Source organism: Centroberyx gerrardi, chromosome 13 (genome assembly GCF_048128805.1).
Source record: "Centroberyx gerrardi isolate f3 chromosome 13, fCenGer3.hap1.cur.20231027, whole genome shotgun sequence".
In the NCBI taxonomy this organism is placed as follows: domain Eukaryota; kingdom Metazoa; phylum Chordata; class Actinopteri; order Beryciformes; family Berycidae; genus Centroberyx; species Centroberyx gerrardi.
Genome location: NC_136009.1, coordinates 8,952,178 through 8,962,466, shown reverse-complemented (window position 1 = coordinate 8,962,466; position 10,289 = coordinate 8,952,178). Strand labels below are relative to the sequence as shown.

At 45.4% G+C, this 10,289-nt stretch overlaps 2 protein-coding genes across 3 annotated transcripts in view; both read right to left on the bottom strand.

Annotated features, from left to right (window-relative positions):
* Nucleotides 1–21: 21 nt before the first annotated feature.
* LOC139918194 (uncharacterized) lies at nucleotides 22–1,988 on the bottom strand. Its single transcript, XM_071907497.2, has 3 exons — nucleotides 1,942–1,988; nucleotides 1,281–1,569; nucleotides 22–626 (listed from the first exon to the last, which is right to left on the bottom strand). Exons 1-3 carry the CDS (start codon nucleotides 1,982–1,984, stop codon nucleotides 455–457), a joined length of 504 nt encoding a protein of 167 aa, XP_071763598.2. The 5' UTR covers nucleotides 1,985–1,988; the 3' UTR covers nucleotides 22–454.
* Nucleotides 1,989–2,725: 737 nt separating this feature from the next.
* The window catches only part of mcm6 (minichromosome maintenance complex component 6), a 7,866-nt gene continuing 302 nt past the window's right edge, over nucleotides 2,726–10,289 (bottom strand). The window contains exons 2-18 of one of the 2 annotated variants that reach the window (XM_078287730.1): nucleotides 10,106–10,252; nucleotides 9,846–9,956; nucleotides 9,329–9,416; nucleotides 9,048–9,209; nucleotides 8,788–8,953; nucleotides 8,517–8,665; nucleotides 8,191–8,341; nucleotides 7,915–8,056; nucleotides 7,383–7,524; nucleotides 7,095–7,202; nucleotides 6,263–6,418; nucleotides 5,899–6,027; nucleotides 5,640–5,804; nucleotides 5,373–5,493; nucleotides 4,600–4,842; nucleotides 3,935–4,074; nucleotides 2,726–3,588 (exon numbers count right to left, since the gene is read on the bottom strand). In XM_078287730.1, coding sequence (XP_078143856.1) covers nucleotides 3,478–3,588; nucleotides 3,935–4,074; nucleotides 4,600–4,842; nucleotides 5,373–5,493; nucleotides 5,640–5,804; nucleotides 5,899–6,027; nucleotides 6,263–6,418; nucleotides 7,095–7,202; nucleotides 7,383–7,524; nucleotides 7,915–8,056; nucleotides 8,191–8,341; nucleotides 8,517–8,665; nucleotides 8,788–8,953; nucleotides 9,048–9,209; nucleotides 9,329–9,416; nucleotides 9,846–9,956; nucleotides 10,106–10,252 — 2,431 coding nt within the window. In that variant the 3' untranslated portion in view covers nucleotides 2,726–3,477. Of the gene's footprint in view, nucleotides 3,589–3,934; nucleotides 4,075–4,599; nucleotides 4,849–5,372; nucleotides 5,494–5,639; nucleotides 5,805–5,898; nucleotides 6,028–6,262; nucleotides 6,419–7,094; nucleotides 7,203–7,382; nucleotides 7,525–7,914; nucleotides 8,057–8,190; nucleotides 8,342–8,516; nucleotides 8,666–8,787; nucleotides 8,954–9,047; nucleotides 9,210–9,328; nucleotides 9,417–9,845; nucleotides 9,957–10,105; nucleotides 10,253–10,289 lie in introns of both variants that reach the window. The other variant, XM_071907494.2, reaches the window with a different exon arrangement.

The following is a 10,289-nucleotide window of genomic DNA, read 5'->3' as shown; positions in this document are numbered from 1 at the left end:
CTCATTAACATATTTACAGAACATTGACATAATGGGTATATTTTAGCATTCTGCAGCTTTACTGTAAGGGTCTAATTACAAGAAAATTGTTTGTGTCTCTGATTGACATTAACAGTATGACCCACCTCTGTCCTTCAGTGTTATCCTTTGTAAGAGCATACTGATTTCAAAAAGGGAGAAAATGTTTTGTTCAAATCTGCAAACACTAATTTTCTCACCGTTCCTTTGATTACAGCCTATTCACAAGCATTTTCATTGTCAGATTTCCTTTTCCCTGCAATAGCGCAGAGAGGGAATAATTACCCAGTTCTTGAAAAGCATTTGTTTTAATATTATGCACAAGCGCAGTGACTTGACACCTCCTCTATTCAGTCTTTGGGCAGCTGCGGTGGGAGACTTGGGTGTGACGGTCTCAGCAGTCAGGAGTCGGCATCAGTTCGCACACACACACACATTACTGGTCCAGTTTGACGTCCTCTGCTTGATGGCGGTAGCGGCTCCCCTCGTACTCTCCCTCGTTTGACCTTTTCATTCTCTGTCGAATCCTCAGCTGCTTCAGCCGGTTCTTGTCCACTTCTCTCTTGGCCAGGATGAAGCCGATTATACCTGCGGGGAGGCCGATCATCCTAGAGAGAGAGAGATGTTTGCTCAGTATGCAACACATTTCTACTAAAGAGACTGGATATGCAGAGACTGAAAAATGTTTATGAATGAATTGAGGAATGCAAAATGTATTCATTATTCGTTTGAAATAGCAAATATTTAGTGTTCAGTCAACTGTGTTCATGTTAATCCTGCTGAATTTACATCATCCAGGTGGAAAGTGCACCAAGCAAAAGAAAATTCCCATTCAACCGCTGCATTATCAGATCATATCTGGACCAAATTTAAACATCTGTTTTGTATTTATGTTAGCCTGACTTGATATTAGCTGCATATTTGATGATTTCTGCATATTTGGCTGTCTGTGCAGTCAACAATACTTAATAATTGGTAACGATGGTAAGGATTTATACTTTTGTAATGGTGGCGGGCATTAAGAGAGACTACTAGCATCACTAATGAGAGTCAGCTATATCCTTAACATACTCAGATGTTTGTGTGTCTACCTGAGGATGGCAAACCAGCAGCAGCATCTTCAGGTGTTTACAGCATGTGCAATAGCTAGAGGACTGAATGGCCACAGTCTACCAGGCACAAGGTCCATTTTGTTGAACTCTGTATCTAAAGAATAGACGCATGTAAGAGAGGAAAAGAAAGGAAGTGTAGGGGTTTCTCACCAGGCATAGCCGATCTTCATCATGGGGTTCTTTGCCTTCCTCTTAGGGATGTAATCGGGGCCCTCTGGCTCCTCTTCCCCCTCCTCTTCCTTGGCTTGTCTGTCGTCTTTCTGAGTGCCTGTGGTCTGGCCTGACTCTGTGCTCCTCTGTGGGTCTGTCCTGGTGCCGAGGGAGGGTCCGGAGAGGTGGAGCGGCCGACACCGAGCCGCCTGGAGCCGCAAAAACACAGGCACCGCCGGGTTTTGGCATCTCTGCGTCCGGAGCCATCGGCCAGGCACAAGCAGCACACCTCGAATGGAAAATAAACATGACTTCTGTTTTAGTAACTTATGAAATGACTTCTGTGTCTTCGGTGCCTGTGCTAATGTGAGGAGTTAGGTTACATTACGTAGAAAGACACAGGAGGCACTGTCTTAACTAGGGGTAGAGAATTAACACACACACACTTTTCCTTTCTACCGTTCGTCCATGTAAGATGTAACATTTCGGCACCTGACCTGTAGCTGTGCTGACAATTCACCTGTCCGAAACAAGTTGTATTTTTACGAAAACCACTCCCCGCCACAGCCACTGCAGGACATAATTACTCAGATGTTTGTATTCTGAAACCCTTACAAGTGATGCTGTTTTCAGTAGATACATAAATATGTCGTTATCTTACCTTTCAGCACCGTCCTTCCAAACGTCGTACAGGGGGCCGCCATCTTTGTTGTGTCATTTGTCAGCCCGAGGCGAGCATGCGCAGTGGTCTGTTCTTCAGAGGTGGGCGAGCGCTGCTGCCACCTAGCGGACAAGTTCGTCTGGGGTTTCACAATAATCTTTTGCTAGGGAAAAAAAACATTTTTTTAATAAAACGGAAAGTCCCAGAGGTAAAAATCAACGGGATGCCATGATCTGTGGGTTCAACTTGGATGCTTCCATGCAAGTACATTAAAGTCAGTGAATAAGTCAAGTCACTCCAAATAAAGTCAAGGTAATGCATTTTATTATGCAACATACTAGATTCCTCTAATTCTACTATGCCTGAATTTAAAAATATAAACGATGTGTCTTTGCTATACCAACAGGGAGACCAATTTATTCTTTAAATGTCCCACTATCAGTAAATTCTGGAAAAAACGATTCCGTACATTTTTAGCATACCAGTAAACCAGGATAACCTTTCAGCAAAAAAATATACCATACAATGAAAAGCAAAATAATTTCTCTCGAATGTTTAAACTTCCATGCTGGGCAAATTCCATATACACAAACAGAAATTTTAGAAGTCATCCCATATACTGCATCTATTTTCACTGATAAGAGTATTTCATTGCGTCACTAGAGGTGATTGGAAATAAATGTTTTGATCATAGTGTTTGAACATAAAATCTTTTATTTCCACTGCTAAATAAAAAACGCATAAGTTAAGTTGCAATATTAATGTGCAAACTGAAATCACCCCTCATGTGTCACTTAGCATCCATTTTGTTCAGCAGAAGTATCACTGCATGATTCAAACTTACATTAGAGTATACAGAAGTGCTGCACTTGAGGTGGCCTGCACTTACTACAACAGAAATATTACTGTACATGATGCTAAACGACAGGTGTAGGAGCCAAGCAGATGTGTAAAAGCATGAACAAGAATGTTTTATTTGTTGAACCAATCAGAACCAAACTGGTCAGCGGTTACAGCACAGAGCAGGTAGATGAAGTTAACAATCCAATTCATACCATGACTTATAATTTTACAAAAAAGACATTCCACCTTCAGTGTGGAGTTTAGGTACATATTTCTTTTATACAAAATAACTGAAACCCAGGAAAAAAAAAAAACATGTGTATGTTTCTAATACACAATTAAGGATACCATAAAACAGCAATTACTGCTATGTAACGCCACATTCCAAAGTGGTTCCCGTGACTGAGAACCAAACACATCAGACAGAAGCCAGCCAACAACTGGAAGAAATAACAGCAGCATATTTACAAGAGTCAGTGTGACTAAAACAAAGTCAGTATTTTAAAAAGAGCCGCAGTCCGATCTCTACGTCAGAGATGATAAACTCTAAAACAAGAATCAAACTTAAAAACATCTCGAATGCCGTTGTTATGTAAGTCCTACATACGGGCATTCAATAAAAACACCTTCGACGTTTGGTGTCAAATGAAGAAAGCTGGAGGAGTGGAGGAAAACAGGACGGAGGGACGGGTCTCAGTCCTCCAGGCTGTAGTTGGGGTTGACGACCAGCACCGCCTCTTCTTCTGCGCTCGCAGGCTCCGAGCCCTTCAGCCCTGCCTGGGACAGCTGGATCAGGATGTGATCCTGGGGGGGGGTGAAGAGAGAGACGCACGCAGCACTTAGGACGGATGGACAGATCTGTGTTTGAGCTTGAACACAAGGCTTGGAATGGAGGTTCAAATAGGTGTAACTGAAGCAACTGAGTCAGTGGAATAGTAGAAATATTAGAGCACTTGATACAGTGATCCTGCAGACTCTGTTACGTTTAATAGATCATTTCATTACATTAGCTTACCTTATAATAGGCTTATTATACTCAGTAGTTAAGAAGTAAACTTCCAAACACACAATCTAATGAAAGGTAAAAGATCATTATGCAGAGATGCTGTGAGACCACATGGCTGTGAGACCACATGGAGGCTGGACTTACATAGTGCACCAGCCGGTGGATGACCTTCTCGATCAGGCCCTTCTTGTTGACCAGCTCCTCCTCGGAGTCGATCTCCGACTCGATCTCCTTCAGGTACCAGTTCACCACCGCGCTCTTCTTCAGCTCCTCCTCTTCCTCGGCTGTGCACACAAACACACAGGTAAAATAAATGAAGTACAGACGGATAAGGGAGGTTATAAATGAATGAGGGGGGGAAGTTAGAGACAGAGTGGAAAAACGGAGCAGGACAGAGGAGGAAAAATCATCCATCTTAACATGTCATGTAGTCTAGTATTGAGTTTGAAAGTCTTATTTTTCATTAAAACAATTTTTTTTCATATCTGCCAGTGGGGTGAGATCATTTCACTTGTTTCCATTGTGACATTATCAGTAGCGGAGAGATTTACCGCATTTCAAAACACTGTCACTCGTTTTGAAGAAATTCTTGAAACTGCACTGAAATTGCATTGGAAACAAATAAAATAATCTCACCACCTTGTGCATGACTCAATACTAGACTACATGACTTGTTAACATGGGTATTCTTCGCAGTGTGGTATCTACCATTGATAAGTTTAAGAATGAGATGAAAAGCAGGAAAACAAAGCTGAAAAACAGTTATTTCCCGAGCTGTGTGTCTCAAAGTGAAACGGTTCGCGTCTTACCCTCCTCTGCCCTGCGGAGATGCAGGACCAGCAGGTTGGAGATGCGTCGGTACTCGGTGAACGACAGGCGGAGCGAGGGCTTGGGCTGGCTGCCAGGCTCAGCGTGGCCGTTCACGCCGTTGACGTGGCCGTTGATCCCGTTGGCGTGGCCGTTGATCCCGTTGGCGTGGCCGTTGATCCCGTTGGCGTGCCCGTTAAGACCGTTGGCGTGACCGTTGGCGACGTTCACGCCATTGGGGACGTCTTGCCCTGCATAGACGAGTTTGGATTAGATGAAACTGAGTCGTTGCAGCAGCAAAGAACACGATACAGCTATTGAAGCTAATACAACAGTAGAACATATTGAAAATAAAGATACAGCGTTTTCATCATGCAATACGCAACTCCTATTGGTTTGAAAGAAGTCTTGCAATGTTGGCTATTGACAGATTTGCAGGTTGATAGAGTTTGTTTGCTTGTAGAGTTTTGATTTTGACAGCATTTATGCAGCAAATATGGATCGCTGATGTGATAGTGTGGATGGCAAAGGTGCATTATAATGTGAACAGCATGTATTAAACCCGCAATCAGATGGGGAGGATTCATTAATATGTCTGCAGTTATGACAGGAATATGTTTGTATTGTCTATGCTTGTGTAGTAGTATAAATTTGTGATATGTATCCACGTATATGTATGTATATGTATGTATATGTGCGTGTTTATTGTCTCCAAGGGTATATACTGCAGCATGTTTGTGTCTTGTCTCTGTGTGTGTGTGTGTGTGTTCAGTACCTTCCACCTCCTCCTCTTCCTCCAGTTCGTCGTCCTGCTCCAGGTTGACGTCAGGCGTCTCCACTCTGATGATGGACTTGTTCAGGAGACGGAAGGCTTCCTTCACGTGTTTGGGCTGCACCTGGACCGCAAAGGTAAACCGACTTCATCAGCACAAACTCCTGTGCACAGACCCAGCTGTGTTATGAACAGGCCCGTCGCAGCTGATACTGTAATAACGCACGATTCACTAGCTCAAATTCCCCGTGGATTCCTGTGTGTACGCACCTCGTCGCAGCAGTGCATGCGCGCCATGCCCTCGGAGAGGCGGATCATGCTCTCCAGCTGCCGCACCGTGATTCGCCAGGCCGACTTGGACACGCCCCCGGAGCCGTCGCGCTGACGAAGACGCTTGTACTGCTCAACGATGAACTCCTCTGACTCGCTGGAGATCTGCAGGCGTAGACACATTAATATACAATAGTTAATACTAATCACGATGTAAACTCAGTTGGAAAAATGCACATATCAGCACACACACACACACCTTGGGTTTGAACTGCCTGGCGAAGAGCAGGTATCTGCGGATCTCATCCAGAGAATACAGCCTGTCCACTGACTCCTCCACGCGGGAGTGCAGGTCCACGATGCGTCTGGCGATGGCATAGTCCGTCACCTGGAATACACAGAGAGACAGTCAATTATCATTAGAATTCAAAACATGAGCCATAATCGTGTATTGGATTAGACTTTAATGATGCCTGTGGGGAAATTGAGTCAGTTGCAGCATCAGACAACAAAATAAGAGTAGAGCGGATGGGAGGTGTTAAACATAACGCAACAGACCAATTTCAACAGCTGAACATATGACACACACACACACACACACGCGGTGTTGCGTACAGCCGTACCTCGTTGCAGTCGTCCACCAGGATGAAGAAGAGGTCGAAGCGGCTCATGATGGGAGCGGTCAGGTTGACGTTCTGCTTCAGACTCTTGCTGCGGTCGTAGCGCCCGCCGACGGGGTTGGCTGCTGCCAGGATGGACGTACGAGCATTCAGGGTGGCCTGGAGAGAGAGGAGGGGAGAAAGAGAGAGGGGGAGACGGGGGAAAGCTCTGTTATTCCACTGCTGAGCTCAGCCAAGTCCCTAAAATTTAAATACAATGTAAATTAGAAGGACTGCTGTGGTTGTGTTGGTGTGTGATGCGACAGAAATGTGGAAGTGAAGATGCTCTTTTGAGTATAAAATGTTGAGTGGCAGTAGGCCATTAGCATCATCTCAAAAGTCTGGCCATTTTGTGTAGGAGATTTTACATATTTCATGTAAAAAATGTTTTAGATATGGTATAAAAATCATGTACTACTTTCCCAGTTTCTGTAGGAAGTGAAAGTGGCGGGTGATGGGAGACTGTACAGCTAAAAATCACTGCGCAGCGGATGAATACATGGTTGCTCGCCTAAAATAGTTCCACACATAAACCTGGTTACATCAGCTATATTGAGTTAATGGTATTTCGATTTTAAGATGTATGAATCTATATAGTAACAATAATAATATGATAAAAACCACTATAAAATGGTTTCCATGTTCTTGTCACTTAACGGGTTGAGTTGACAAATGTGCCAATCTATTGAAAACCTATTCCTACATCTATTACTTTGAGTAGAAGTATTATTATTTTCCACTATGACCTTTAAGTGTCGTGTGGCCTGAAGGTTTGAGACTGAACCAGCTGCGTTACCTTGACTCCAGCCTTGGTGATGCTGATGGTCTGCTGCTCCATGGCTTCATGGATGGCCACCTGGTCCCTGACCTCCATCTTGTCGAACTCGTCGATACAACACACACCCTGGAGGCAAACGCTGTTATTAACTCCACTGCACAGACATGAGACGCACCCAGAGGCCTCTAGGAGGTCCAATTAACTCAATGTAAACGATTTAAACATCATCAAAAAACTATTTGATTCACAGATACCATTCTGCAGAGAAAGGGACAGAAAGAGAGAGAGAAGCAGTGTGAAACTCACATTGTCAGCCAGCATCAGAGCTCCGGCCTCGATGACGAACTCGTGGGACTCCTCGTCTCGGACCACGGCGGCCGTCAGACCCGCAGCGCTGCTGGCCTTGCCACTGGTGTACACTGCTCTGGGACTGAACTCCTCCACGTGCCTGCACACACACACACACACACACACATATTACTACTACTGCAGTCAGTTTGACTAAAACCTCCTTCGGGAATATGGAGTGTGCACAACAGATTCAATATTCACTCCTAGATTTAACAGTTTATTGCCATATCAACCTTGATACTGGGAATGTCAGTGTGCTCAAGATAGAAGACAGGACATCAGGTGCACAACAACCACTGCCATATGCAGCAATAAAATACACAAATAAGACCTGCTAATAAACTTATGCAGAGCATTGCAGAGGGACAAAAAGTGACAAATGGCTTAAAAAGAAACTAATTCCATTCGTTTATGGTAGTGGATAGATGACAGTATCATTGGTTGTTTTGTGAAATGTGAGCACATGAAGAGAATAATTGTGTCGTACTTGAGGAACTGGCTCTTGGCAGTGCTGGGGTCTCCTACGATGCAGACGTTGACGTCTCCTCTCAGCGAGGTTCCCTCCATGGTCGTCTTGGGAACGCCTCCAAACAGCATCAGCAGGATGCCACGCTTCACCTCGTCATTGCCTGCACACACACAATCAACGTGATGCATCCCAATGTGTTTCACCATTAACTCTGTGTGTATAGTGCACACATCGCAACATGACAAAAGGCAGCTTCTAGTGACATGAAGACAATACAGCAGCAGGAGCACTGACCGTGTATGGTGGGGAAGAGGCTGGTGCACAGGTTGTGGTAGAGGTTCTTGTCTTGGCTCATCTCAAACACTTTCTCCCACTCCTTCACCGACATCTGGCTCTTGATGCTCTCTGCCGTCTGCTCCTCCTCACGCAGCTCCTTACCACCAAACTACAACAAGGACACAGGCACGCTTGGAACTGAACACTGGGGCATATTAAAGCCACATTCACATCAAGCATGTGTAGAGCGGGTTATTCAAACTCTGGAGCTTTTACTCCTTTAGTTGGGTTGGATATGCATGCATTTGTGATTTGCCTGGTGTGTGTGTGTGTGTGTGTCTTACCCGTGGGTTAGTGGGGGCCACACTGCACGCCAGGAAGGCCAGTCTGTATGACAGCTCTCTGACTCCCAGGGCCTTCAGTCCTCTCAGGCCCTCAGTTTCAAAGCCCTGGCCGCCTCCGGCTACACGGGAACCGGTCTCTGCTCGCACACCTGGAGAGAACACACACACACAAAATCCATAAATACAACAAACAATCACGTGTGGGAGTGGTGTGCGTGTAGCGCTAAAATTCACGTCACGGCTCGAAGCGGTGCGTTTGACAACGGCGTACCGGGGGTGCTGAGCTGAGACACGTCCGGCACAACTATGAGGGTCCCGGTGAAGTCACAGCGATCGCCGGCCTGAGCCGTCTCCACCGCCTCGGCCCTCAGGATGATCTCCAGGGAGCGCGGGATGGAACCACGGGGCAGCTCCGCCTGCGTCTCCTGGATACGCACCTGCACGCACACACACAAAGTTAGTGAAACACATGCATCCACACATATCAGCTTCCTATCTATATACACATCGTCACGCCCTTCCCATCGCTACCTTCTGGAAGTCGATGAACTTGGACTTGTGCGTGTCGAGGTGGAAGCGGGAGCGGTTGTTGCAGACGGGGTTTCTGCAGATGGTGGGCGGGCAGTACTTGAACTGCTGAGCCACGTCTTTGATCACTCCCTGGCAGTCCATGCACAAGAAACAGCCACTCACCTGCAACAGTGCAACACAGTCAGTAGGGCGTGATGACATCTTACTACAATAAGCGTGCGCATTTTTATGTGTTACACCTTTTTGGCGATTATAATAGTAATAGTAATGGGTGTCTTTACCAGTTCGGGGTGCACTGGGTGCGTCCTCACCACCTGACCGCTGATCCTCACCAGGGTGCCGATGCGCAGGGACGACAGCTCGCGGATCCTAGGAGACACACAGGAAAGGTCACGTTTCACTAATTAGATTAAAACACTTTATTGTTCTCAAAGAGGCCATAGGTGCAGCATAAAAAAACCCACATACAATCAAAAGCCAAGATTCCCAGTCAACTCTCAAAGACTCACTGTTCCACTACAGTTTTGCTTGTTTTAGGCAAATAATTCAATAGATATTGTGGATAAATTTCAATTTTAAAGATGACTTGATAGTGACTATTTATATAATTTCCATTTAGGCTACTATGTGTGACTGTTGTGACTATTATACGGTTATTGTAGCTTTACTTTGACAATGTAAGCATGTTTTATGCCAACAAAGCACTGTGAATTTAACTGAAACTGAGCATGAGTACAGTGATTCACACATTGGGTAAAACCAAACATTAGTGTAAGTTTATATGTGTGTGTGTCTTACTTGTGTCTGGTGGGCAGATCCTGGATGGCAACGTAGAACTCTTTGCTGAGAGGAACATTCCCATGATCCCGGGCGAAGTTGCGCACCGCTCGACAGAGGAAGGGATACACTCTGAAAACAGAGAGAATCAAGTCACATTAATCCACAGCAGCCTCTTTATGCCTGTTGAAGCAGACGGTGGTTGTTTATTCACCAATGGAGCTAGTGTAACTCATGTGTAATAACCCCATTACAACACATATGTATATAAGTTAACTTACCTGTAAAACTCCTCCTGGATGGTGGTCGCCAGTTCCTGGTTGAAGCCCTCCAGGTCTGTGAAGCTGACCAGCAGGGTGTTCCTCTCCGGCCTGATCAGCTCCTCCGCCTCCCGGACATACTTCACCTCCCCGTCCCCGGTCTGGAACCTGGACACACACGCAGGCAAAGAGCAATAACGACACC